The sequence below is a fragment of the Sapajus apella genome, unplaced genomic scaffold (assembly GCF_009761245.1).
Source record: "Sapajus apella isolate SASKATOON/1434 unplaced genomic scaffold, GSC_monkey_1.0 scaffold97, whole genome shotgun sequence".
In the NCBI taxonomy this organism is placed as follows: Eukaryota; Metazoa; Chordata; class Mammalia; order Primates; family Cebidae; genus Sapajus; species Sapajus apella.
This window is the reverse complement of record NW_022437037.1, coordinates 7,147,477-7,175,437: the sequence shown is the minus strand read 5'-3', so window position 1 is coordinate 7,175,437 and position 27,961 is coordinate 7,147,477. Positions and strand designations below refer to the sequence as shown.

Below are 27,961 nucleotides of genomic sequence, written 5' to 3'. Positions count from 1 at the left end.
GCCATCCTGCAGTGCCAAGAGCCAGTGCCAGTATAAAGAGCCACCTGAAGCGTGGCTGGGGCTCAGAGGAGAGAAAGGTTAATTCAGCAAGGGCGTGGGATAAGGGACGTCTCCTCTGAGGCTTTGGACAGATCACTGGGGGTGGGCAGAAGGTGACCCAGCAGGGAAAGTGAAGCAAGGGGAGCTCCAGACAGGGAACGGTGTGAACACAGGCAGGACTCCCAGCTAGAGACGGGCCTGAGCTGCCCTGAAGAATAACAGCGCTTCAAAATGCCTCCCATCCTAAGAAGCACTTTCTATACCAAGCCCTCCACGTGCAAGCTTGAGTCCTCACAATTCTGGAAGGGAGGATGGAGACTCCTGGCTTTCAGAAGGGGAAACTGAGGCTCAGAGAAATGGAGCGACTTGCCCGTGTGATGGTCAGGGATGCAATAGCCAGGCAGGAGAGCCAGGATCTGAATCCTGGTTCCCCTGGCCCTGAAGCTTTCTGCCCCTAACGATTAGGCTGTGCGCTGAGCCACTCCAAGGTGGGTCCGAATGATCCAGTCATCTCTGTCCAGGTGGAGGAAGCTTGGTCAAGTTGTGCTTGTTGGCAATTTGCTTGTCTGGACTCCTGAGCACGTGTTTCCTCTATACGAAGGAGTCAGATTTGTCCTGACTCCCCCACTGGGCTCCATCCAGGGGTCTCAGACCCCGCACTTGGGCTGCAAGAGCTTCCGAGTTGCTGTTTCTGCTGTTTGGAAAGCCGAGCTTTGGGCTTGCCCATGGACTCCTGAACAGCCTGTGTCGTGGTGACGGGGCCCCTGCTAAGAGCTTTGACAAATTACCTGCTGATAGCCTGGCAGGAACCCCCCAGAAAAGCTTCTCACCAACCGCCTCGCCCACCAGCCACAAAACCGTGTCAAAACTCGGTCCCATACAGCGGAAAATGGGGAATGAAATGAAATCAGTTCCTACTCGGGTTAGGCCTCCCAGAAACTTCAAATTAGCTCCATCAAACCCATCCTCACTGCTCTGCGATTGATACCCCAGACCAGGGGTTGATCTCTGATGCAGGCACAGGGGACGTGCAGGGGAAATGGAAATTATCATTTGCAAACATTAGGCTGACACTTTGTGTGTGCGGGGGATGAGGGCTGACAGCTCTGATTTGCCGGTGCGGCTCCACTCTGCCAGGAGTGCTCTGTGGATTAGAGGGGCCCTTTCATGGCAACCCATCTTCATCTTCGCTGCTCATTAAAACTTTGTGGAGCTGGAGAACTTGGCGGAAGAGAGGAAGCTGGAGGAGCCTTCTGAGGGACTTTAGGTACACGTTTGTTGAAAGGTGTTTCAGAAGGGAGACTTGGGTCTGACAAACTGGGTTTTAGTGCGGCTCTCCGTTCACAGCGGGCTAAAATAATTGGTCATCAGTGACTACTAATTCGGTTTAGTAGCCAGAGGCGATTTTTTTCTTCCTGGAAAATCAATGACAGCACGGAGGTCTGTTCAACGTGATTCCGCTCAAGTCGGGTCCTTATTTGGCTCTTGATGCTTCTTCCAGTGGAGACAGCTATTTTGTTAAAATAAAATTAAAATCCATCTCTAATATACCAGCAGTCTGCTGCTTCCGGGGCCATGGAGGCTCTGGCACCCTCGAAGCTGAGAAGGCACGGAGGGGCGGATGGTGGCCTCTGAGGCTGGGCCTGGGGCTGTGGATGGCTGGCTTGGGAGGAGGGAGAAGGCTGGAGGGCTGGGCCTCTCTCAACACCCGATCCAGGAGGGACACCCAGAAGTGGCGCCGTCTAGGGAGATCCACCTTCTCTACCTACTGGATGGGGTTTCCCAAGACCGCCCTCATGTCTCACACAACCCCGAGCCGCGTGCTGCAGGGCTGGGGTGTCTCCCTTTTTCCTTGGCACCCAAGGCTTCCTGAATGGCTTGGCTGTCCGACTGTCAAGTGACTTCCACGGCTGTTTACTGGGCACTTTGCTTGTGCCTTTAGTTTCACGAGGTTTTTTTCCAACAAGTGATTGTAACATTGCCCATGGGTACCAGAGCTACCACTAAATCCTTTTTTTTAATTTGTTTTTTTTTTAAACTGAAACTTTTATGGAGATCATTGTAGATTCACATGCAGTTTGTAAGAAATGAGGCAGAGAGATCCCATGTGCCCCTTGCCCAGGTTCCCCAATGCTAACTGTAGAATAAAATTACAGCCAGGATAATGACATTGATAACAGTCCAACAATGTCATTCAGATTTCCCCGATTTCACCTGTACTCGTGTGTGTGTGTGTGTGTGTATGTTTCTGTGTGATTTAATCATGTGTTATTTCATGTATCCACCACCAAGCACAAGACGCAGAAAATTCCATCCCCACAAGCCTCCCTCCTCTTGTCCTTTGGAACCACAGATGCCTCTTTTCCACGCTGTGCTCACGTTCCACGGACTGTGTCATTTCATCCCGACAAGAAACCTACTAGACAGGAACTACTGTGACGTCAGCCTCACTTCATGTATAAATCAACTAGAGTTCAACAAGATTAAATAGCCCACTCAGGCTCAGCATTGGGCAACCACTGCCCTAAAATTATTGCAAATAGCAGACTCTAGGCCATGTCTGGCCTGCAGACATGCTTAGTTTGGCCTGCAGCATCTTAAAACCTTAAGTAACCAATATGTTATTTTTAAAAAATCAGAAGATTCACATAAATATCCAAATGCCTGGCTTTATTTACTGAGATGTTAAATGATCTGGTAACACTGGCACACATCCCTACATGTCCCCAACTGGCTGGAGCTGCCAACGTTAGACCAGGCACGTGCCCCAGTTTGCCGTAGTCCCCACCGCTCCCTATCGCCTTTACCTGCCAGGCCTCTGCAGGCTCGTGAATTTGTAACCCTGGTTCTATGCCGACTAAACAACAAAAATGCTTGGTGCCTCTCTCTCCACCCAAGAGCCCAAGGAGCTGTTCACTGATGTAGTGACATCATTTTTTTTTTCTACGATGGAGGGAGTGTTAACCCGACTGATAGAGGGAGAGATGGAGGCCCGTGGAGAGTATGTGGCCTACTCAAAGTCCCTCGCTGTGGAAATGGGAGAGGTCTGTGTTGAGTCTGGGGTCTTCAGGCTTCAAGGCCAGTTCTCCATCCTCTCTCTGCCTTCATCTCTGCTCGCGGCAGAAAGGGGTGCCAGGAGGGGCAAGAAGGGGAGAGAGAAGAGAGGGAATTCTTCCTTTCCAGGAGGGAAGGGAGTGGTGAGACCTAAAAGGAAGAAGCAGGACCAACCCGCCCATCAGGCCGGGAAGACCCCATGCCTGAGCCTAAGACACTTTCAGGGACTCATAAAAATATTTAAATTTCTTTTAAAATAAAAATAAAAATAAAAATAATTCAGCCTGGATTATATTCATCTTTATACTAACATACCATAAAACATATATATTTTTAATAGAGGAAGGGACACAGGAAGGCAAGTGTGCCCAGGGGCCCCAGAGTCCTCCTCAGCTCTGGGAGGGAGGTGCCAGCCCTCAGGTCCAGCTGCCCTGGACCCAAAGACACAGGCCTCGGCCTGGATAAGAAGCTGGATTTGACACAGCCTTTCCTTCCCTCATAATGTCAAGGCCAGGGATTCTCTGTCCAAAGAGTGAATAAGAATATCCCAGAGACCTTAGTAAAAGTAGAGATGTCACCCTCCACCCCCAAACATTCTGGCTCCCTGGATGGGGACAAGGTATCTGCATTTTAGCAAGGGTGCCTCCTCCACCCCCACCAAACCTTTCCCCGGCAGGGGACCCTCCACCTGCTGGCCACCAGCACCTCTGTCCTCCCAGCAGGGAGCGGGGGCGGGCTGGGGGCTGAGCTCTGGCACCCTGGGGGCTGCTGCACCCCTTGACCCACCCTCACCCCCCACTGCCTTTTCCTAAATTGTCCCCTCAGCTCCAGGTCCCGCTTCTTCTAGGAACAGGGGTGGAGGAAGGGGTGGAACTGAGGGCTGCCTGTCTCCCTGGCAGGACTCTTAGAGCTAATTAGAGAAGAGGACCTCTGGGCTCATGGCTACTTTTTAATTGTTTGCGGATCCAACATAAAAGCTAATGACTCGGGGAGGCTTGGTTAGCAGCACACGCCCGACTTCTAAATCTGTCTGAGAGGTCATTTGCAATGTGTTAACATTTTTCACAAGGGTGAATTCAATTAGCAGTTCAGAGCTGGCGGGCAGCGTTCAGTGAAGCTGAAAGGGAAAGGGCTGAGAATGAGAGCTCCGCCAGCCGCTCAGAAACCCACTGGGCAGGGGATCCTGGCACCGGGAGAAAGGTGAGTCACGGGTGGGCACCTCTGCCGGGAGGCAGTGAGGATGGCAAAGAGGCCACGGTCCAGGAGTCAGGAGACTGGACTCTCACCAGTGTGTGTAACTCAGCAGACAGCCTCGCCTGTGGGCCTCAGTTTCCCCTTTTCCAAGGTGATCATGGGTACCTATCCTTTGCCTGCCCAGGAGGGCAGAGAACCTCTTCTCACTGTCGTCTGTGGTCAATAGCAAGGGAAGGGGGCATCTCCTCACTGTTACCCGAGGTCAGTGACACATGGAGGGGGCATCTCCTCACCGTCACCTGTGGTCAATGACAAGGGGAGGGGGCATCGCCTCACTGTCACCCGTGGCCAGTGACACAGTGGAGGGGGCAACTCCTTACCGTCACCTGAGGTCAGTGGCACAGGGGAGGGGGCATCTCCTCACCGTCACCCATGGTCAGTGACACAGGAGAGGGGGCATCTCCTCACCACCACCCATGGTCAGTGACACAAGGGAGGGGGCATCTCCTCGCTGTCACCCGTGGTCAGTGGCACAGGGGAGGGGGCATCTCCTCACCATCACCCATGGTCAGTGACATGGAGGAGGCATCTCCTCATTGTCACCTGAGGTCAGTGACACATGGAGGGGGCATCTCCTCACTGTCACCTGTGGTCAGTGACACAGGGAAGGGGGCATCTCCTCACTGTCACCGGAGGTCAGTGACACATGGAGGGGGCATCTCCTCACTGTCACCTGAGATCAGTGAAACATGGAGGGGGCATCTCCTCACTGTCACCCGTGGTCAGTGACACAGGGGAGGGGGCATCTCCTCACTGTCACCTGAGATCAGTGACACATGGAGGGGACATCTCCTCACTGTCACCCATGGTCAATGACACATTGAGGGGATATCTCCTCACCGTCACCCGTGGTCAGAGACACAGGGGAGGTAGAAAAAGTTGAGAAGATGGGAGGGCAGATGGCCCAGCACCCGGAAGGACAATCGAGGCTGTCAGCGCAGGCAGAGGAGGTCTCACTGCAGCTGGCAACTCTGCTCATGGGCATCAACCCCAAGGACCCTCGCACAGGGGAACCAGGTGTGCTGGGTGCTTGCAGGGGCCTTGTCATGGGGGACACAAGAAACACCCTAGCAGTAGAGAGACGCATATATCTGTGGCGGACGATTTGGAGAGCAGGACTGGGTGACGTTGCGAAAGTGTGCCATGAGACTAGCGAATCACTGGGCATGGTGACTTACAAGGCACAGGACCCAGCTAAGTAAGGACCCCGTGTGATTTATGGATAGCTAACAACACAGCAAAACTGGGCACGCTGGACAGAAAGCATGCCTGCTCCAACCTCGGGAGGCGTCATCGGGGAGGCCGGGGAGGGGCTGAGGCTAGGAAGGGGTGCCCAAGGGCTTCAGGCTGTGTTTGTCACGCTTCGTTTCTTAATATTAAAGGAAAGGATCAGAAGCGAAAGTGGCCAAAGGGTTAACATTTGTTAAACCCAGGTAGTGAGTTCACGGGAGTTAGCTGTGTCACTTCTGAACTTTTCTATTTGCTTGGAAAGTTTTCTCATAAAGAAAAGAAAGGGTTGGTTAAAATGTTTACTCCCTTGACAGCACCATAGGGTGCCTACAGTCGATAATAACTTAATCGCACATTTAAAAATAAAAGAGTATAACTGGATTGTGTTTTCGAGGAGATGGAGACCGCATTCTCCATGACATGATAACCACACACTGCATGGCTGTATCAAAACATCTCAGAAACATATACACCTACTATGTACCCACAAAATTAAACATTTTTAAATTAAAAAAATAAAATATTTGCTCCTCATAAAAGCATTTATATCAATCATCTTTTTATTTTTTTTTTTACTTTTTGAAACGGAGTTTCACCCATGTCGCCCAGGTTGGAGTGCAGGGGCACTAACTCGGCTCACCCCAACCTCTACCTCCTGGGTTCAAGCGATTCTCATGCTTCAGCCTCCTGAGCAGCTGGGATTACAGACGCCTGCCACCACGCCTGGCTATTTTTATATTTTTAGTAGAGATGGGGTTTCACCATGTTGGTCAGGCTGGTCTCGAACTCCTGACCTCAGGTGATCTGCCCAACTTGGCCTCCCAAAGTGCTGGGACTACAGGTGTGAGCCGCCATGCCTGTCCTATACCTATCATCTTTTGACTGATTACAAGCCCCTTCCATATTTTTCGTGAAAACGTAACCCCTTGCAACATGTAGCAAGACTCTAGGCGAAGCCATTGTAAAATCACAATTCTAAAGATCGTTTTCTTGAAACCCAGCGACACCTAAAATGCGGACTCTCTGACTCAATTTGTGTTAAGATGATTTGGTAATTACAGTGGGCTGAATGGCATCCCCTCCACCACCAAAAGATATGTCCACATCCTAACCCCCTGAGCCTGGAAATCTAGCCTTATTTGGAAAAGAGGTCTTTTTAGATGCGATGAAGTTAAAGATCCTGAGATCAGATCATCCTGAGATATTTGGCTGAGCCCTAAACCCAGTGACAAGTGTCTTTGTAAGAGACAGAAGAGGAGAAGACAGAGACACAGGGGAGACAGCCACGTGAAGTTTGAGGCAGCCGTGACTGGAGTGATGGCACCTGGAGCTGGAGGAGGCAGGGAGACCCTCCCCTATAGCCTCCAGAGGGCGTGTGGCCCTGCCAACACCGTGATTTCAGACTTCCGGCTTCCAGGACGAGGAAACGATCCATTTTTGCTACTTGGAGCCATCAAACGTGTGGTAATTTGTTTCAGAAACCCCAGGAAATTAACAAACGATGATTTTCAACAGCTCCCGTAGTTGAGGCTCAGCACCCTGCAAGAGTCGTGCCCAGAAAAGAGCTGGCTGTCTCGTGAGTTCTTGGCACTAGAATATTACCTGTTCCCAGTATCCACGGCACACTGCATTCAAGCGATCTGTTTCCTCTCACGCAGCCAGTCAGCAAGCATTTACTGAGCACCTATAACACTCCAGGCAGGCACATGCTAGGCACTGGGGAAGGAGGAGTGAGCAACCCCAGACCCGCCCCACTGAGTCTGGTGGGGGAGGTGGTCAGGTCCGCAGGCAGTGGCCACACAGGGTTGCCTGTCTGGGCAAGGGACACAGGAATGTCTGAAGGATGGTGAGTCCTCAGCCAGGCAAAGTGGGAGACGAGTGTCCCTGGCAGAGGGAAAAGCACCTGTGAGTCCAGAGAAACGTGGGGGGGGACAGGGTTCAGGGGACTGAAGGAGGTTTAGCTTGGGAGGGTCAGAGTCAAGTCTCAGCAGACCCAAAGGTACCCTTGCGCCCTCTGTCCTGGGTCCTCTGCCCACCTGAAACAGCATCCACTGCCTTGCTGCTCTACCTGTTGGTTGCATATTGCTTTGTTTTGTGTTTTATTTTCTCTGAATCCCAAACACCCAGCACAATGCCCAGCACAGCTGGGCACTAAGTGAACGCTCAGCACAGGCCAGAGGTAATGCATGTGGGTTCTAAGATCACATCCCAGCGCCATCCTTTTGCGACCATACGATTGTGTGCAAGGGTCTCTGAGCCTTGGTTTCCTTGTCTATAAAATGGGAATTAGTTGCTACCTTAGGGCCCTTCTGGGGATCACTTGAGTTGATGTGTATGAAGCACCCAGCATGGTGTCTGGCCCCGGAAGCTGGCATTATTAGGAATCAAAACGAATGCAAGGCTCCAGGGGTTTCCAGCCTGAATAGCCACTGCCATCTGGGCTCCGACGGGACTGATGGGGCCCAGCCCGCAGCTCTGCCCTGTGAGCTCGCCGCTCCTCTGCACGGTGCGATGATCTGGGCTCCGACGGGACTGATGGGGCCCAGCCTGCAGCTCTGCCCTGTGAGCTGGCCCCTCCTCCATATGATGGCATGGGATTGATCAGGCCCTGCCTGCCTGCAGCTCGTCCTGGCTGGGCTCACCACTTCTCCGCACGATTCGCTCATTCTGTGACTGCTTTTGCTTGCAGGGTCCTTTGCCACAGTGGGACGTGGGCTTGACGCCTGGTTCTTCGTTCAGTGCTGGGGGGTGCCAGTACCATCTCCTCCATGCCCTGTGTCCCGGGAAGAGGTATACCAACCTCGCCCCAGCCACTCCTCTGACTGTGTCGACAGCTGCAGGCTGTAGAGGCGATAAGAGGCCCACGGCTGGGCCCGGCACTGAGCGGGACTCCCGACTCTGGACTCCAGCGCTGGCTCCCAGCAGGGCTTTCGCTCTGCCCCTTCCTAGACGAGGGCGAGGCCCATCTCCGGAAAAATCAAAGGCAGAGTGGAGCATGTGCGATGCGACCTGGGAGGCCCCGAGGGGGACCAGCCGGGCCAGCCTCGTTAGCGCTGACCTTGGCACCGAGCTGCTCCTGATGGATGGGGTTCGGGCCTGGCCAGGCCCCCGGGGAGCGGCGGCTCCATCCATTATGGGCCCATCAGCGCCTCCCTGAGCCCTCCCTGCTCAGGATGCCACGAGTGTCAGGCCACGAATAAATCTCTGTCCCGGCCACAGGAGAGCAGAGAGGGAAACAAGGCAAAGCGTGAAAAATGTCTCTGTCCTGGGTCTGGCGACAAAGCCCCCATGAAGGAGGAAAGAGCAGTAGGAGTGTGGGGAGGGAAAAGGAAGGGCAGGAGCAGCCAGGCCGGGGCCCAGGGAGGCTGAGCTTCCTGGGAGTGGAGGGGGGAAAAGATGGGGGCCCCGGGCTGCTACCTCCTCCCAATTATGGCTCCCTGCCTGCCCCCCAACACCTTTTTTTTTGAGACAAAGTTTTGCTGTGCCGCCCAGGCTGGATACAGTGGTGCAATCTCACCTCACCCTACCCTCCGCCTCCCGGGTTCAAGAGATTCTTCTGCCTCAGCCTCCCGAGTACCCACCACCATGCCTGGCTAATTTTTGTATTTGTAGTAGAGACAAGGTTTCACCATGTTGCCCAGGCTGGTCTCAAACTCCTGGCCTCAAGTGATCCGCCGCTTCGGCCTCCCAAAGTGCTGTGATTACAGGTGTGAGCCACCGAGCCTGGCCTTCAGCCTGGGCCCCTTTCAAAGAAACTCCCTGGAGATCCAGGCCCATGGAAGCAGGCAGGCCTTGAGGACGAGGGGACCCCTGTCACACTCAGTTTCTTGGGGGAAGGTCCCAAAGCCCCAGCAGAGGTAGCCCAAGCTGGGCAGCCAGCAATCTTTTCAGGCCAGTAAGGGCGAGGGTCCTGGTGTAAGCTGCCTGGATGGAGCCCCCACACTTCCGCTCACCACGTCCCTCTTGCTGAGGGACGGAACCTCGCCGTGCCTCACTTTCCTCGTGGATAAATGGGTGTCCACTGCACAGGGCCGCAGTGAGGATTCATCCCGTTGCTCTGTGGAAGCTGGGCCGCAGTAGGTGCTCATCAGCGCTGGCAGTTGACCGCTTAACTGCTGTTCGTAGCTGCCATCCCGCGGCTGAGGACTTGCCTCCTCACCAGGCCACCGGCACCATCGTAGACAGAGCTCAGGATGAGAAATGACTTCCTCACTCAGGGCCTTGCTCTGCCTCCTGGAAGCATGCAGCCTGTGGATATGAACAGCCACTCTGGAAGGAGACTTGGCTCAAGTCCTGGTGCTGCCTCCAACTAGCCAGGAGACTTTGGGCGAGTGACTCTCTGTGAGCCTCAGTTTCCCCATCTGTAGAATGGGGATGATAGTCCCTACTTGGTAGAGTTGTATTTAATGAGATGAGGTACAGGGGTCAGTGTTGCACCCAGCAGTCACTCAGTGAGGGCCCTGAAAGTGTCAGCTATGAGGACCGCCCCCCTCCAACACACACTCTGGTCCTTGTTTTGTTCTCTGAAGCCCCTGAGAGCAAAACCCCTCCACTGTCCTAATCCCAGGGCTTCCGAGAGTTAAGGACAGCTGCTGTGTCTCCACTGCATCTTTTCTCATCTAGCTAGGCAGACCTCATAGCTTCTCCTGTTCTTTGTACATAGCGGACACCCTCCCGGACCATCTCACCCACCATCCGGATGGCTCCCTTCTGGACAATTTCCTATTTGTGAACCTTCTCTTTAATGATGTCCTGTATTCTTGAACTTGATACTACAGGTATGGCCTGAGCAGCAGAAAAGCGCAAGGAAGCCACCTCCTTTGTTCTGAACTTGCTACCTCTATTAACGTGGCCGAGGAACACATTCGTTCTGTACTGCAGACTCATAACATCAGTCAGGCGGATCACAGCGGAGGGGGGATCACATTAAGTGTCATCTCTGGCTTTACCGTCTCCTCTCTGGGTCTCAGATGGACTGTCTCTTTGCTTCTGACAGCTGCCTCAAAGTCTTAAAGGGCCCCAGACCATATTTGAGTGCTCACTATGTGCCAGGCATTGTGCTGGGCACTGACGATGCAGTGATGGATGAAACTGACATTCTCCCTGTGCTCTGGGGCCTGACATACAGCAGGATTAACGACAGTCGCAGGCAGTGCCAGGGAGCAGATTATGTGGCAGGGACAGGAAAAACGTGGCTTTGCAGAGCGGGATGTACATTTCAGGCCCTCGCCGGGCCCCGGGGGTCTTTGCGAGGTCCACACGCTCCCCCTTGTGGTCAGACCAGGTTTTATTCCGCCGGGTTTCAGCAGACCAATAAAAGCAAACGTGGTCTCCGCCCTTCGCCTCGCATCAGCTGGGATGGCTGCTGGGGAAGCGGCTTATTATTATTTTATAGGAGTTTGGGTGGGTGGCTCAGATTTTTTTGGCCATCGGCTCCAGGAGAAACAAAATAACCCAGAGTGATTGATGGGCCTATTGTAAATTTGTAAAATAAATCAGCTTGGCAGAGAGATTCAAAAAACCTGTCAGGCAGCAAACATTTTTTTAACAGCCTGTAAAATTCCCTGTGTCCTTCACATTTGTCAGCGTCAGGCTGATGATGCATCTGATAGCAGGGCCAGCAGCGGCTGCAGACAGAAGGGTGGGCCAGCAGCATATCCCACTTAGCTGATGCTTCTTATGTTTCCATGGTCTCAACGCTTTCAGCTCCAGGACTGGGGGGTAGACCAGGCTAATTAGTCCAGGTAGGCACTGAGTGTGGAGCCACTGCTGTAGATGGATCCGTCTCGATCCGCAGGACAAGATTCTGTGGCCTCTCGTCCTCTGATAACAGTATAAGCCACCACTAACAAAAGGCTAATGAGTGCTACTCTAAGGACACTACTGAAGTTGCATGTGACCACTGGCTTTGTATTCGGACCCCAATGTGGCCATTGGTTCATGCACTCATTCAGCAACTCCATGAAGGCCTCTTCTTCTGCAAAGGCACTGTGGTCAGCACCAGAGGTCCCAGGGGGAGCAAAAAGCCGGCCTGGAGCATCCAGCATGGCGAAGGTCTGGATGCCCCAACATGAAGTTCGAGTTTATCAGGAAGTGGATGCCACTGAATGTGACAGGGGAGGAGGCGACCCAGAAAGGGGAAGCTCAGTGGGCTTTTTTGATGTGTTCAGATTAAGTTGTGAAGCTTTAAGAAAAATTCAGGGCTGGGCACGGTGGCTCACGCCTGTAAGCCCAGCACTTTGGGAGGCCGAGACGGGTGGATCACGAGGTCAAGAGATCGAGACCATCCTGGTCAACATGGTGAAACCCCGTCTCTACTAAAAATACAAAAAATTAGCTGGGCATGGTGGCGCGTGCCTGTAATCCCAGCTACTCAGGAGGCTGAGGCAGGAGAATTGCCTGAACCCAGGAGGCGGAGGTTGCGGTGAACTGAGATCGCGCCATTGCACTCCAGCCTGGGTAACAAGAGCGAAACCCCCGTCGAAAAAAAAAAAGAAAAATTCAGACAGGACGGCCTTACACAGAATCCTGTCTCACTCCCCCTTCTAGTGCTGGAAAAACATAAGCAGACTGCCCATGTCACCTCCACCTCTGTGTTTGTTAGGGAGGCACATCAGACCCTTGGATTAGACTGTCATAGGCATTTAGGCCACACTAATCCTCCTCACACTGCAGAGCTGCCAAATGACTTCACCTCTCAGACCCTCTGTCTCTTCTTCTGTAAAACGGGGATAGAAGCGTTCCAACCTTGTACTCACACGAGCTAACTCTGTACTCACTGAGCGACTCAGTTATTTAATGAGGATGCTCCCGGGGACCTCAGCACAACATCTGACCTGTGGTAGTAATAATAACTTGTCGTTGCCATTGTTAGTTCAAAGTGGGGTCTTCCCACCTTCCATCTGGCCCATGTCAGACCCTGAAGAGCAGGGGGCTGTTTGCTGGTTGACTGAGTGATAGATGCTCCCACTAGCATCTGTGTCTTGAGTGTGGCACAGACTCCCAAGCAGAGCAGCAACAGAGCCCAGGGTGCGCAGGATCGTCCAGGAGCACCAGCTGCCGCCAGCCTCTCCCTGCTCCTCCCCCCTCCCCACCCTCCCTGACTCATCATAATCGACAATGCTGGGCCAATTAAAGCAGTAACAATTAAGATGTGCGGAGGGCATGTGAACATTTGCAAACACTTATTAAAAAGCATCAATAATTAAGCGTGCCTTTAATAGTTACATTTCTGGCCTCCAGACATATCTGTTTCTGGACCTCGGGTCGCAGCCTGCTTTGAGATCTGTGTGAGGGCCTTGCACGCTGGTAATGAGAATTTAAAATTCTTCCCTGACTTGAATTCTGGGATTTGACAGGGTAACAGCAGCAGGAGAATGCCAGGCCCCTTTCCAGGTGCCTGATCCTAGAGGTGTGGTCTTCAAAGCCAGCCGCCAGACTGGGGGGAAGTTCAGGCTCTGCACCGAAACGCCTCGGGGAGGGCCCTTGCCCTCCCTTTCCTGGCCTGTGAGGTGTGCGGAATCATACCCGTCTCATAGGAAGGGCTTCAGGGTTAGCAGTGATACATGGAAAATGCCTGCCACATTTAATATCCATGCACACAGGCTTTTGTTAGTGGCAGCTCTCGCTGTTAGCAGAGGGCGAAAAGAGGCCGCAGTTAGCTAAGGGACTGAGCCCATCCGTCTACACCAGTGGCTCCAAACTCAGTGTCTACCTGGACTAGGCAGGTCACAGAACTGAGAGAAGCCAGTCTGGGTGGGGCCTGGGAGACACAGTCCATGGATTCTGTCCAAAGGGACGCTGCCCCTCAGCCCCCACCCCTAGAGCCAGGCAGAGTGCAGAGCCACTTGTCCAGGCTTCATTTTTTACAAGGGAAGTGGAAAATCCAGGTATTTACATGAAACCTACTGACTGTTTAAAAAATATGACAACTCAACCTTTTTTTTTTCTTTAATCACTGCACCAGCCAAACTCCTCTGTGGGTTGGTGTGGCCACAGCCCCAGGACTGCCCCCATGTCTACACGGCCCCCAGGCTGCCCCCATGTCTACACGGCCCCCATTTTCCAGGTAACTCCTCAGGTCTCCGCTTCCTTTGAGCCACAGAGGCTTTCGGATTGAAATGCATCCTTCCGATTTAGTGACAACCCGTAACAAATCGGTGTGGATTGGGAACCAAATAGGATAACTGGGAAGGAAGTAATTGAATAATCTAAATTCGGCTTTGAATCCCATCTGGTATTGAGGCTGAATGGGCAGATTCGGAGACATGTGGAGAAGAGGCGGCGCACCCCTCACCGCGATTCATTTTCCCATTGCAAATCTAGACGGGGCGGGGGCTGGGGGCTGGCTGTGGTCAGAATCGTAACTTAACCCCTCTGCGCATTAGCATCCTAACTTAGAGGAAGCGCTCGTGGATTCAGTCTGCGTTGGACTTTTTTTTTTTTAACGCATCTGTAATTGTGAGTAAATAACACTCATTTTGGATTTTTTTGTTCTGTTTTTTGTTTATTGGACCAAGCCACCCCGACACCTCCTCTGTCGGGTGTAATGAGATTTGGTTTTTTAACATGCTTTTAAAGTAAAGAAATAAATACAATTGCGACTTGTAAAAGGCGATCATTAGAAAATGGGCCTTGGCCCCATAACTTTAAAGTAATAGCCCCATTAGGGAGAGGGGCGATGATTTTGTAACTGTTCCTCCACATTTGTGCGGCAAGGTAGAGGCTGTCCCCGCAGGTTGGGCGTCTCAGGAAAAGCTTTTCCAGCAGCCATTTAACCTCCATTTACGAAGAAATAAAGCAAAATTGATGTTGATTTGGGCCTGCTTTGGGGGATATTTCTGCTCCATAAAAGCCCTTTTGCCTGCAATTTGTGGAGCTGGCCGTCACATCAGAAAGGGCGGCCGTTGATAAAGATAAAGCTTTATGGCCACGATATTTGCTGCTAACAGCAACCTAATGCAGCATTTTCATTTTTGTGCAATTAATGTTAACGTCTGCTACGAAAATTGTCATTAAATACCATTTTAAAATCCATTCAATTTGCATATGCAAAGCCCATTTACCATCACAGAAGATACAGCCGGCACTTCATCACGTCTTTTCCCCGGAAGGGTGGCCACTCAGTTTTATAGCAATTTAAGACGCTATATTGAAAGCTGGATGCTTGTCCTTTCTGAGCCCAGCTGACTTCAGCGATGCCATGGGAAACCCCAGCCCTGGGACCAGAAGCCGTGAGTGTTCCGTGCACGTCGGTTGCAAGGAAGCAGGACACAGAGCGAGGAGCACTGGATGGGGAGTCTGACGACTGCACTCCAGACCTGGCTCAGTTAGCAACTTGCTGTGCAACCTTGGGAAGCTCTCTTCACCTCTCTGAACTTCTGTTTTCTCCTGTTTTAAATAAGGGCTTTCAACCAGATGATCACTAGCATCCTGTGTGTTCCAATTTTGCTATTTTTCTTTTTTTGAGATGAAGTCTCACTCTGTTGCCTAGGCAGCAGTGCAGTGGCGCTATCTCAGCTCACTGCAACCTCTACCTCCTGGGTTCAAGCGATTCTCGTGCCTCAGCCTCCTGCGTAACTGGGATGTTAGGTGCCTGCCACCACGCCCGACTAATTTTTGTATTTTTAGTAGAGATGAGAGGTTTCACCATATGGGCCAGGCTAGTCTCGAACTCCCAACCTCAGGTGATCCACCCGCCTCAGCCTCCCCAAGTGTTGGGATTACAGGCGCGAGCCACTGAGCCTGGCTCTGTTTTTAAATATAAACATACCAAGGGTTGAGAATCCAGGCCAAGCCCTGCCATGAAGAAGTTGTATGAACTTCAGGAGGTCAATGAACCTCTCCCCGCCTCAGTTGGAGAATAATCCTGCCCACCTTTGGCACAGAGTTTTTTGACCATGAAAAGACATCGGCATGAAAGCTTAGAGCCAAGCTGAAGAGGCAGAACACACCTGAGAATCACAGAGTCCCATGATGAGTATATGTGTTACTGGTGTAGCTCCCTAGCTACAGATGGGGAAACAAGCCCTGGGGGGAAATGTGACATGGAGACTTGGGGACAAAGCTGGAATTAGCACCCCAGGCCAACTCCCAGCCCAGGGCTCCTCTCCTGCCACCACGCTGTCTTTGAGACACTTGGTCACCAGCATGGACTGATCTAGTGACCTAGGGCACAGCACGGACGAGGAACAGGGGTCCCTCTCTGCCCCGGGGCAAGGGAGGGCACATGTGTTGCGAGCTGAGAAGAAGACCCAGGTTAGCAGCCAAAGTCACAGGAGATGCCCTGGGGGACCCACTTGGGGGATGATCTCAAAGGTGCAGGAAGGACAGTGTGTGGGAGTTCATTAATACAGCCCCAAAGTGACTTTCCAATGTGTCTCTGGTGTCACCTTCCTGGTTTCAGGGCTGGTGGATAGAAATGGATTTCTGAAGAGAGATGTGCCTGGTATTTGAGGCCACAGAGGTGGGAAACCTTACCAAAGAGGCGATGCCGAGCTGAGCTTTGAAGAATGAGTGGGTTTTCTCACCTACTCATTCCTCGGGATTCTTTCCCCGGAGTGGAACGGTGGGAAGAGCATACAAAAGCATACGTAGCACATGCTGTGGAGAGAGGTGTGGCAGGGCCCCAGAAACTCAAACACAATCACCACATGATCCTGAAATCCCGCTAGGGGTATACACCCAAAGAATTGAAAGCGGGACTGGAACAGACATTTGTACATTCATGTTCATCACAGCAGGGTTCACAAGAGCCAAAAGGTGGAAGCAACTGACATGTCCATCGGCAGATGAATGAGCAAACAGAATGCAGTCTATACACACAGGAGAATATTACGCAGCCTTGAAAAGGAATGAAATTCGGAGGCATGCTATACCATGGATGAACCGCGAGGATATTATGAAAAATGACATAAGCCAGACACAAAAAGGCAGACATTGCATGATTCCATTCATATGAGATCTCTAGAGTAATCAAAGTCATAGGAACAGAAAATAGAATGGTGGGTGCCAGGGGTTTGGGGGTTAGTGTTTAATAGGAAAAGAGGTTCAGTTTGGGATGATAAAAAAGTTCTTGAAATGGATGGTGGTGATGGTCACTCATCAATGTGAATGTAATGATTCCCACTGAATTGTATACTTAAAAATAGTTCACATGATAAATATTATGTATATTTTACCACAGTAAAAAATTATAAAAATGTAATCCCAGCACTTTGGGAGGCCAAGGCGGGCAGATCACAAGGTCAGGAGTTCAAGACCAGCCTGGCCAGCATGATAAAACCCACCTCTATTAAAAATACAAAAATAAGCCAGGGTGGTGGCACGTGCCTGTAATCCCAGCTACTCGGGAGGCTGAGGCGGGAGAATCGCTTGACTCCGGGAGGCAGAGGTTGCAGCGAGCTGAGGTCATGCCATTGTACTCCAGCCTGGGTAATACAGTGAGACTGTGTCTCAAAAAAAATGATAAAAAATAAAAAGTAAAGAAGGAAGGATAATCCAGAAATATATGTATGGTGGCATAGTCAAAGGAAGGCACCTACTTCAGGAAAGGCGAGAGGAAAATTGGAAAGGCAGGCTAGGGATGGAAAGCCGGTGGCCTTGAGTGAGGGTTAAGCAGGATGCTGCCACACAGATGGCTGAGAGGGTGGCTTTGTCAGCCACAGGTCGCTGAACGGGGCTCCAGAGGGCCAGAAGTCCACACCAGTCACTCCTGCCTGGGAGCAGCCTCTTCTATTTACTCGTTCCGTGCATTACACAAATACTGGTCATTTTTGTGATAAGGACCAGCTTGTGCAGTGATGTGGACAGGGTTGGGAAGTCCTGCTGCAGTGGACATTGCTGTTTTTGCCTGCCTGGCGTCCACCCCCCACCTGGAACAGAACCCTGGTCTGTACACCTTTTCCACAATCGGCCCGCAAAGACTGCAGGGACTGACTTGACCCCTGACTCCAGGGAAGGGCACATGTCAGCCCAGGTCAGTCAGGCTTCAGATTCCCCTGGCCTCAGCCATTGGCTCAGAGGCAGGCACATGACCCAGGCCTGGCATCTCAGCCCTGGCCACAGAGGTTGGGTAAAAGGTAGTCATGTAACCGGGAGCGATGGCTCAAGCCTGTAATCCCAGCACGTTGGAAGGCCAGGGCGGGTGGATCACCCGAGGCCAGGAGTTCGAGACCAGCCTGACCAACATGGTGAAACCCCATCTCTACTATAAATACAAAAATTAGCCGGGTGTGGTGGCGCACAGCTGTGGTCCCAGCTACTTGGGAAGCTGAGGCAGGAGAATCACTTGAACCCAGTAGGCGGAGGTGGCAGTGAGCCAAGATTGTGCCACTGCAGGCCAGCCTGGGGGACAGAGAGGGACTCTGTCTGGAAAATAAAGAAAGAAAGATAGTCATGAAACCTGATCCAAAGAGTCTTGAACTCAAGGCATCTGTATCCCCAGCACCCTTTGCACTGAAGAACAGAACTGCTGCTGGCCATCTGCAGGTGAGGAAGAAGCTTCTCAGAGAATGGAGCCCAAATCAGGAAGCACAGCCAAGACACAGAAAGACCCGACGCTGATGGTGTTGCCTGACTGCCTAGATCCTGCTATGCCTGAAGCTGTCCCTGTGCTTTCCAATCACGTGAGCCATGACTTGAGTTTCGATTAAATGCACCTATATTCTGCTTTTCTAGAATGTCATGTGTGCGAGGGCTGGGACGTGGGTCGTGTCTGGCTCATTTCATCTGTGTGTTAGCAAGATAACTCTGGAGCAATGCGGAAGGTGACTTGGGAAGGGTCAATTCTGGAAGAAGAGAGAAGTTAGCGGTTTTCTGCAGAAGGACGGTCAGAAGAAGACGGGGTGTTGACTGGATGGGGTGCATGGCCCATCTCCCTCCCTACTTCTTGGTGGCCTGTGGGCCCCCGTTAGCACTAGGGAGCTAATCTAATAAATCCCGGCTTTATTCTGTATCCTTACCTTAGCGATAGTCACCTGAGTGTTTCCATTTGTAAAACTGCATTAAGCTGAACATCTCATGATTTGTGTATTTTACTATGCATAAGTGAAGCCTCAATACAATTTTTTAAAAATTTCATAGCTCTTGGAGCTCCAACTCACACTCCACCCTACGTTAACATGAACAGTGGCTAACATTTACTGAGCTCCCGCGTGGGCCAGGCCCTGTGCTCGGGTCGCCGTGTGCTCTACGTCACTGAAGCCTTGGCACGCCGTGAAGCAGGCGGTGCTCTTATCTCCATTCCACAGATATGGAAGCTGGGGCAGGCACCCCACGGCCGGTCATGGCCAGAGTCCAGGTTTGAGCCCAGGCTCCAGAGCCTCTCTCCAGGCTTCCCTGGGGTGGTGTGTGCTTGGGTAACTTGGCAGGCTCCCCTCTCTCACCCCATGAAGACAGACACAGGTCTTTTTTTTTTTTTTTGAGTCTGTTTGCCCAAGCTGGAGTGCAGTGGCGCCATCAGGGCTCCCTGCAGCCTCGATCTCCTAGGTTCAAGCCATCCCCCCACCTCAGCCCTCAAGTAGCTGGTACTATAAGCACATGCCACAATGCCCAGCTAATTTTAAAAATTTTTTTGTAGGGGGTTTTTTGCCATGTTGCCCAGCCTGATCTCAAATTCCTGGACTCAAGTGATCCTCCCACCTGGGCCTCCCAAAGTGCTAGGATTACAGATGTGAGCCACTGGGCCTGGCCCAGAGACAGGTCTCAGTCACTGTTCGCTCATCAAGTGAAAGTGGGTGACCTGGCCACAGCCCCACAGGGTACCCTGCCACAAGGCCAGGACCCAGCGCAGCAGGATTCAGGGTGTGGCTGCAGAAGTCACACAACACAGAGTCGTTGGAGAGAGAACACTGGGGCTGGGAGGATGCTCCGCTTTCCTGTCACCCTCCGACCTTGTTCCCAATTCATTTGGTACCCCCACCCCCTCAGGGGATGAAGGCCTGGCTGCCAGCCATCTTACCGCGCCCGGATCCCAAATGTCATGTTTGGAGGGAGAGAGGGCTCCTTCTTCAGGTGCCGGTCATCCTGGTCACTGATGCGGATGTCGTTGAGCTGACGGTAGAGGAAGTTCTCCCGGGCAGTCACCAGGCCGGCCTTCACCGCCCCGCGGTTCATTGCGATGTAGTTCCGGGTCAGCTCTTGGGGGCAGGTGGGCTGCTGCTTAAACACGTTCCAGCTCCCGATGGCTGAGGGCAGGGAGAGACCCCGGGGCAGTGGTCAGCCTGGGAGGAAGCACCTCAAGGCAGCTGACCGAGAAGAAACGTGGGCACACGGGTCCTTGATCTTCCCATTTACCTGAGCCTGCTGGGTGACAGCCCTGCCTGGCCCCCCAGAAAGTATGATGGCCCGACAGGGAGGGATCAGGGCTCCCCGATGCCGGAGGGTACCCAAGCCAAGCATCTGCCCTAGAGCTGGGCTGGCCTGGCTGTTGACTTCCTCTGAGCAGGCAGAGGGTTGGTCCTGGGCTCATTCTGTGCTCATAACCCACTCCGCACAGCACCCAGTCCCTGCCTGGCCCTCCTCATCTGGGCTGCGCCCTGGGTTTGACCCCTCAGCTGCCCCAGCTGGCAGTCCCTGGGTCTTTCTCCAGCACCCAACCAGCTCCCAAGCAGCGAGCTAGGTCGGGGGTTCTGTGAAGAGGGGTCAGCCTCCCGCCCACTCCTCGGCCCTCATGCTCCAAAGCGTGCTCACTCACCTTCAGGGACCCCTCCATCAAGCCCTCGGATGTAGAGTCCGTAATTAAAATTAATGCCGGGCAGACTGCAGCTTCTTTCCCGGGGCTTGCCAAGTTCAGCCTGTCAGGGGAAGGACAGAGGGCAGAGGTGAAGAGTGGAGTCTCTCAGCAGCAGGGAGGCACCAGGTGCCTGAGTCACCCCAGGCCCTGCACATGGCCTTCAGGGCGACACAGGAGCGGGTGGCAGAGCCCTCCCTGGGAGGAGCACAGGCTGCAGCTGGCGCGGGGCCACAGAGCAGAAGCTGGTCCTCAGTCCTCGTGTCTGCGCTGAAGATGAACGAGGATGTCAGAGATGGGAGGTCCCTTGGCATCTCTGTTCTGTATTGGGGTGGGAGGCACAGTCCCCGAGCGGAGCAGCTGTGTTTGGGGAGAAGCCTTGACCTGCCTGGTTCAAGCTGGAAATGAAAGACCCAGTTCAGGAGGCCTCATCTGGAGGCCCCGGCGAGGGAGGACATCTTTCCTGCCTTCATTCCTACCTTCGTCCCTGTAGCACATGAGGAAGTTACTTCCTCGAATCCTCAGCTTCTGGGGAAGACACAGTGACAAGGCTGCTGCCACCCTCCGCACCTGGGCAGCTGTTCTTATTCGCTGGGACTCTAGGGAACTCCTTGGCCTCTCAGAGGGGATTTGTACAAGTGCAATTGCCCTGTCATCAACCACATTAGCCCCCTTATTTATATCTGTGGAAACTGAGGCCTACAGAGGCAGGGTCCATATCCATGGCCCCCAAGTGCTGGGCAGGGCATCGCACGGAAACACGCCTGTCCTCTGGGCTGATGCTCCTGATCATTCTGCCACCATCTCCCTTTAGCTCAGTGGCTCCCCACGGTCAGAGGCCCTGTCCTGCACGGTGGGTGCTTCAAACCCCATCCGCGTCTGCTCCATCGATGGGCACCTGCTGGGTTCCGGCTGCATCCAGGCACGTCTGGGGCTCCTTGGCCTTCCCTCGTGTCGTCTGCACAGCCGCCCGGGAAGGCAGTGTTTCTCAGGGGGAAGCTGAGGCACAGAGAGATCTGACAGGTGACCTTGGATCAAGCAGTAGGAAGTGGCAGAGCTGGGACCAGAACCCAGGCTGGCTGCCCCCACCCACACTCAGATCCACAAGTCAAAGAAATGCCCACAGCCCCAGCTTTTTGTGGTGCCAGTAGGTCCCGGGGCCATTGCTGAGAAGGGTGGGCGCCGCTGATCCTCCCGCTGCCCACAGGCCACAGGCTGAGGACTCAAAGTCACAGGGTGTTATTACAGCTCCCGGGAGCTCTCTGCTCTGGCCGCACCCAAGACTCCCCAAAGGGTCTAGTGGGCTCTGGTCTCACTGTCCCCTGCCATCTCATCTATACCCCCATCTCTCCAGCTCCCACAGGTTGGGTGCTGAGAGGTAGACAGAAAAGGACGGCCCATCGTGGCTCAGCACTGCCGCTGGAATAAACGCTCCCTCAGCTGGTGATCCAGGTCCCACAGCCTCCTACCCACCCAGCCCTGCAGCTTGGCCTCACAGGCTCTCCCACAGCCCCCGTTGAGACAGACAAGCCCACCCCCCTGCTCTGAAGGACCGCAGGCATCCCAGCTGCCTCTGCTGCTCTTTGCTCAAGACCCACCCTTACTGGTCCTTATTCTTCAAGCCCCGTCTCTGCCAGAAGCTCTCGGGACCCCTGGGTTCACCACGGCTCGCCCTCGTCTGAACACCAGTGACTCTTACTATCTGTTCTATTCATTTGGGGCTTAGAACTCGCCACCTTCTCGATTTCCAGGAATGCACATGCAGCCCACCCTGCCTGGATTACACACTGCCACCCAGAGAGAGCCATGACTCCTATGACCTTCTTCTTTCTGTTGGCATACAGCAGGTACAAAATAAATGCCCGATATTTAAAACCACTTCCTCTGGGAAATCTTCCCAGATTGGCATCAGTCCTAGACAAGCCTCCTTATTATATGGTGGCTCTACAGCAGCCTCAGCCTACCTTCACGGCACTTACAAAATGACAGGGTAGCACCTATCCAAGGACGGAAAGTAGCTTCGTGGTTGCCAGGGCTGGGGACAGGTAGGGGAAGAGATGGAGCGACGGACAGCTGCGATGGCTAAGGGGCGATCTTTGGGGAGTGATGAAAATGTTCTAAAATTGATTGTGGCGTGATGGTTGCACAACTCTGTGAATATATTAAAAGCCACTGAATTCTACATTGTAAATGGGTGAATTGTAGGTGAATTACATCTCAAATAAAATCACAAAGTCATGTAATTAAGTCATTCATCGCATAAGGATCAGTTTGATATCGGTCTTCCCTTACGAGCCTGTGTGCCCCACAAGGAAAGGGATCCAATCTTTATTTTTTAAGGTTATGTTTTAAAAAATCGACTTTATATTTTACAGCAGTTTTAGGTTCACCACAAAAGTGAGCGGAAGGTATGGAGATGTTTTGTATACCCTGTCTTTATTTCTCATTCTTCTTTTCTCAGTGTAGAACAGCTGGTAATGAATAGGGGTTGAATAAATGAGTGGGTAAAATACTCATGTCTTTGTCAGCTTAGGCTGCCATAGCAAATTATTACTGACGGGGTGGCTTCAACAATGGGCATTTATTTCTCAAAGCTCTGGAGGCTGGGAAGTCCAAGATCTAGGCACCAACAGACCCGGTGTCTGGTGAGGGCTCTCTCCTTGGTTTGCAGATGGCCGCCTTCTTATTGTATCTTCACGTGGCAGAGAACAGAGAGAGTTAGCTTTCTTCCTCTTCATTTAAGGGCACAAATTCCATCATGAGGGCTCTGCTTTTATGACCTACTCATCTCCTAAAAGACCCACAGCTAATGCCATCCCATCCGAAGTTAGGTTGTTCAGGTTGGGGGTACGCAGACATGCTGTTCACAGCCTACTTTGAGACCATTGGCTCTTTTCTACACAATGCTTGTTTCCCTCCCTCTTCTTTTCCATCTCAAATCCCAGCCCCCAATGTCCCTCAAGAGTGACAGAGCTCTGAGTTTCAGGCGGGTGCATGGGGACTCCGCAGGGTGGCTTATTTTGAATTCCTTCCATACTACGCTCTTTGAGCTACAGACAAAGCTCTGGCCTCTCATTTGTTTATGAAAATGATCCGGCCTCTCCAGTGACTGCCGGGGAAGTTAATTAAAATGTGATTTCTCCGGGAGAGGCCCTGCCTCCCTCAGGGCAAGTGCAGGTGGGCAGAGTTCCAGCTGGCAGGGGGATGACAGACAGGCTCAGGAGCTGGCTGCCACCCTCAGGCGGGGGCAAGGGAGCAGGCGGGTGCCTCAATCTCTGCTCTTTCGTGTGGTTGCCTGGGAATCAATAACTGTTGAAACATGTGGAAGCCTTAGACTGCAAAGAAAAATCATCCCAATGGGAGGTTTGCTCATACTTTCACTCCTACAAATATTTATTTTGTACCCACTCAGCACTAAGCCCTCCGTGCTTGGAGTTCTAGGGTGAACAGATCAGACACACAGCCCTGCTCTTATGAAATTCACTGTCTTGCAAAAAGGACAGCTAAGCAATGGCAATCATGTGCACCAGGGTATCTGATGTGGAAAGCACAAACTGCCCCTGGTTCTAAAAGTCTATGAGTTTAAAGAGTGAGAGAAGATATCTACTATATATATATATATATATATATATATATATATATATATATCTAACAAAGGAGTCTTATCCATCATATATAAAGAGTTACTACAAATCAATAAGAAAGAGGCAGATAATCTTATAGAAAAAAAATGAGCAGATTACTTGAATAGGAACTTCTTTAAGAGGATGTCCCAGTGGCCAAGATCCATATGTCAAGGGGTCAACCTCTGGGAAATGCAAAGAAAAAATTCAGTGTTATTGGTAAGGACCTGGGGCAACTGGAATTCTCTTCCACTTGGTGAAAATGTAAACTGCTACAACCACTGTGGAAAACTGTTTGACAGTATCTCTGCCGTAAAGCTATACATAGGCCTGCTCAATAACCCAACAATTCCAACCTGGACATCCAGCAGAAATGAATGTGTACATCCACCCAAGAATGCAATAGCAGCCCAGTTCATGATAGCCAACTGCCAGAAACAACCCAAGTGGCCATCACTGGCAGATAAAAAATCTGTGACATATCATAGCAGGGAATACCCTGCAGTCATGGTCCTAGGGTGAGAATGTGCCCTAGAGGACATCTGGCCATGACTGGACACATTTTTGGTCATCACAGCTTGGGAGGGGGCGCTGTCCTCCATCTAGTTGGTAAAGGCCAGGAATGCTGCCAGACATCCTACAATGCACCAATCCCACTACTTCAAGGAGCTATTCGTCCCTTGATGCCAACAGTGCCCACAAAGATTAAGAAACTCAGAATGAGCCAGATGCAGTGGCTCACGCCTGTAATCCCAGCCCTTTGGGAGGCCGAGAGAGGCAGATAGTTTGAGCCCAGGAGTTTGAGACCAACCAGGGCAACATGGCAAAACCCCATCTCTACAAAAATTATAAAAATAGCCAACTGTGGTGGCATGTGCCTGTGGCTCCAGCTACTCAGGAGGCTGAGGTGGGAGGACTGGTCAAATTTGGGAGGTCGAGGCTGCAGTGAGCTGTGATTGAACCACTGTACTCCAGCCTGGGTGACAGAGAGAGACCCTGTGAAAAGAAAAGGAAAGAAAAGAAAAAAGAAAAGAAGGAAAGAAGGAGGGAAGGAAGGAAGGAGGAAGGGAGGGAGGGAGGGAAGGCAGGAGAAACTCTGAGCATGAAAGAACATCGCTGTGGGTAACCACACACATGGTCCTCACATAAAGTGTGGAGTGAAAGAAGAGATACACCCAGGGGACACCCTGCTCCATGGGGATGCAGCCAGACACCAGCAGAACTCATCTCTGGGTTTCCAAGTCAGACATGCAGGCCCCCTGGGTGGGGGCGGTGACTGAAGGTAGCACCAGGGGCTTCAGGGGTCATGATGTTCTTGACCCGATGTGTGCCTTTTGCACTGTACCCCCGGCTGCTGACCTCCCTCAGGAGCCATTCATCCGTGACTGTGGCTGCCAACCCTTTCCCTCAGCTCCCTGCTGACGGAGCAATGTGCTCTCTGTCCGTGCAGGAGACCCAGCTTCACATGAGAGCTGCATGAACGCAGCCACCAGACAAACCACAGCAACAACCCAGTGATTGTTTTTTCCAAATGGGTTTTCTGGACTATGTTTCCTAGACGAGAGGGTCTCATCCTGAAATCCCCGAGAACGCCCCTAGCAGTAGCTTGCTCATTTCCTCGGACTTTTCCAGACCGTAGTGTCGTCTCAAGGATGAAGTGGACTTCCCAGGAATTCAGCTGAGAAGTGGATTTGGATGCTCCGGGAAGCCCCGTTAACCCCTCAGCCTCCCAGCCTTCCTTCCCTCTTCGGGCAGGCTACACCACGCAGTATCAGAGAGGGTCATGGGTAGGCAACTTAGGGGTTCTTGGGCCTGACTCGGGTGCCGCCGGAGGCCACCCACGGGGCTTTGTGAGGACTCCTACATGAAAAGTGCAATAAAGCAAAGCGCAGGCAAATGAGCACAGCCTGGGTGTCCGCCCAGGCTGCAGCCACGGGAGTCCTCGGCAACCTTCCCCTCCATTCCACCTGGCCCCAGACACCTCCACGGCCTGAAATCCCGCTGTCCACGATCCAGCCCTTTAGGTGCAGGTACAGTGTGTCAGAGTCCCTTTGTTCACATGCAAATGCCCGAGAGGAATAGCACATCCACCCACTGCCAGCTCCTCTGCCCCATAAAACAGGCTAACTGGACACCCACCTGGCCACGTGCTCATCAAATACCTATGGTCCTGGCATCCACCTGCTCGGCTCCCCGTTACCACCAATTCATAAAACAACCCTGCGATGTGGTGTAACCATCATCCCCATCTCACAGGTACGGAAAAGAAAGCATGGCCAGCTGGAGGGTCCCGCTGGCTCGAAGCCACACAGCTGAGAGGCCAAGGCAGGTCTGAACCCGCATCTGCCTCCACGGTCTCTGCTGCCTCCTATTTCTGCCTCCTATTTCACGATCTGGCACTTAGCGTAGACGGCCTGGGATTGGTTGCCTTTTCACGCACACAGATCTGCAGGTACAGAACAGGTGACTCTTGACTTCCGGGCCTTATTGGCCCATGCACTGGTGCAGAGCACAGCGCCCTACACACAGAACCGCAGGTAGTCTGATGTTTCTGTTGTTTTGTTTTTGGGTTTGGGAGGGTTCTTTTTTGAGACAGGGTCTTGCTCCATTGCCTAGGCTGGAGTGCAGGGACATGATCACAACTTGCTACAGCCTCGACATTCCAGGCTCAAGTGACCGTCCCACCTCAGTCTCCAGAGTATCTAGAAATACAGGCTCGCGTCACCATGCCCAGATAATGTTCAAATTATCTGTAGAGGTGGGGTTCTCACTATGTTGCCCAGGCTAGTCTTGAACTCCTGGCCTCAAGCAATCCTCTTGCCTTGGCCTCCCAAAGTGCTGGGATTATGGGAGTGAGGCACTGTGCCTGGCAAGAGTCCACTGTTTGATGTATAGACTAAAGTTTATGTAAAGAGCGATCACTTCAGAAAACATGACAGTAAGTCCTCACTCAACATTGTCAGTATGTTTTTAGAAATTGCAACTTTAAACAAAATGATGCATAAGAAAACCAATTTTACCATAGGCTAATAGATAACAAGAATTAAGTTCCTATGGCACGGTCTGGTCACAGAAATATCAACAAACTTCTCCATAAACTCCAAAACATTTCTAATATTTAATGGTGATGTAAATGTGAGCTATCCATACATTTAAGAAAGATTAATAAAAACAAGTAAGATCATTATTTACCCAGTTTGGGGGGGAAGCATGAGTGACGGCCATCAGAGTGGTAATGCGTCAAATCAAGAATAAAGGTTTGCGAAGCTAAATTGCCAAGAGCCCCTCCTTCCTACCACTAAAAAAAACAAACAGGTAAAAAATAAATGTCACCAATCTGAAGGGCTTGCTTGGCGCTTTGCTACTGCATCGTCCATGGTTGTACGTTTGTAAGATGATCGTACGCAGCACTTTACAGATTTATTTCAAGTTTATTTATTTATTTATTTTGAGATGGAGTTTGGCTCTTGTTGCCCAGACTGGAGTGCAATGGCACGATCTTGGCTCACTGCAACCTTCGCCTCACAGATTCAAGCGATTCTCTTGCCTCAGCCTCCCAAGTAGTTGGGAATACAGGCATGTACCACCACACCCAACTAATTTTTGTATTTTAAGTAGAGATGGTGTTTCACCATGTTGGCCAGGCTGGTCTTGAGCTTCTGATCTCAGGTGGTCCACCTGCCTCGGCCTCCCAAAGTACTGGGATTATAGGTGTGAGCCACAGTGCCTGGCCACAGATTTTTAGTACTTTGTACTCATTCATTCATTCATTGATTCATTCATTTTTCCAACCCACATATTTCAGTGCAGAGTGTGAGTGGCGGGAACCTGTTCCAATAGCTCAGGGCACCAGGCAGGCACCGACCCTGGACAGGGCGCCATCCCATCACAGGGCACACACACACACACCTCTCCATCCCATCACAGGGTGCACACACACACACCTCTCCATCCCATCACAGGGCACACAAACACCTCTCCATCCCATCACAGGGCACACACACACACACCTATCCATCCCATCACAGGG

The 27,961-nt window shown here is 52.0% G+C and overlaps 1 protein-coding gene across 2 annotated transcripts in view; it reads right to left on the bottom strand.

Annotated features, from left to right (window-relative positions):
• CFAP77 (cilia and flagella associated protein 77) overlaps nucleotides 1–27,961 on the bottom strand; it is a 159,754-nt gene that overhangs the window by 49,188 nt on the left and 82,605 nt on the right. For both annotated transcript variants that reach the window (XM_032257686.1, XM_032257687.1), the window contains exons 2-3: nucleotides 20,273–20,372; nucleotides 19,538–19,763 (exon numbers count right to left, since the gene is read on the bottom strand). In XM_032257686.1, the coding sequence (XP_032113577.1) occupies nucleotides 19,538–19,763; nucleotides 20,273–20,372 (326 nt within the window). The remainder of the gene's footprint in view (nucleotides 1–19,537; nucleotides 19,764–20,272; nucleotides 20,373–27,961) is intronic.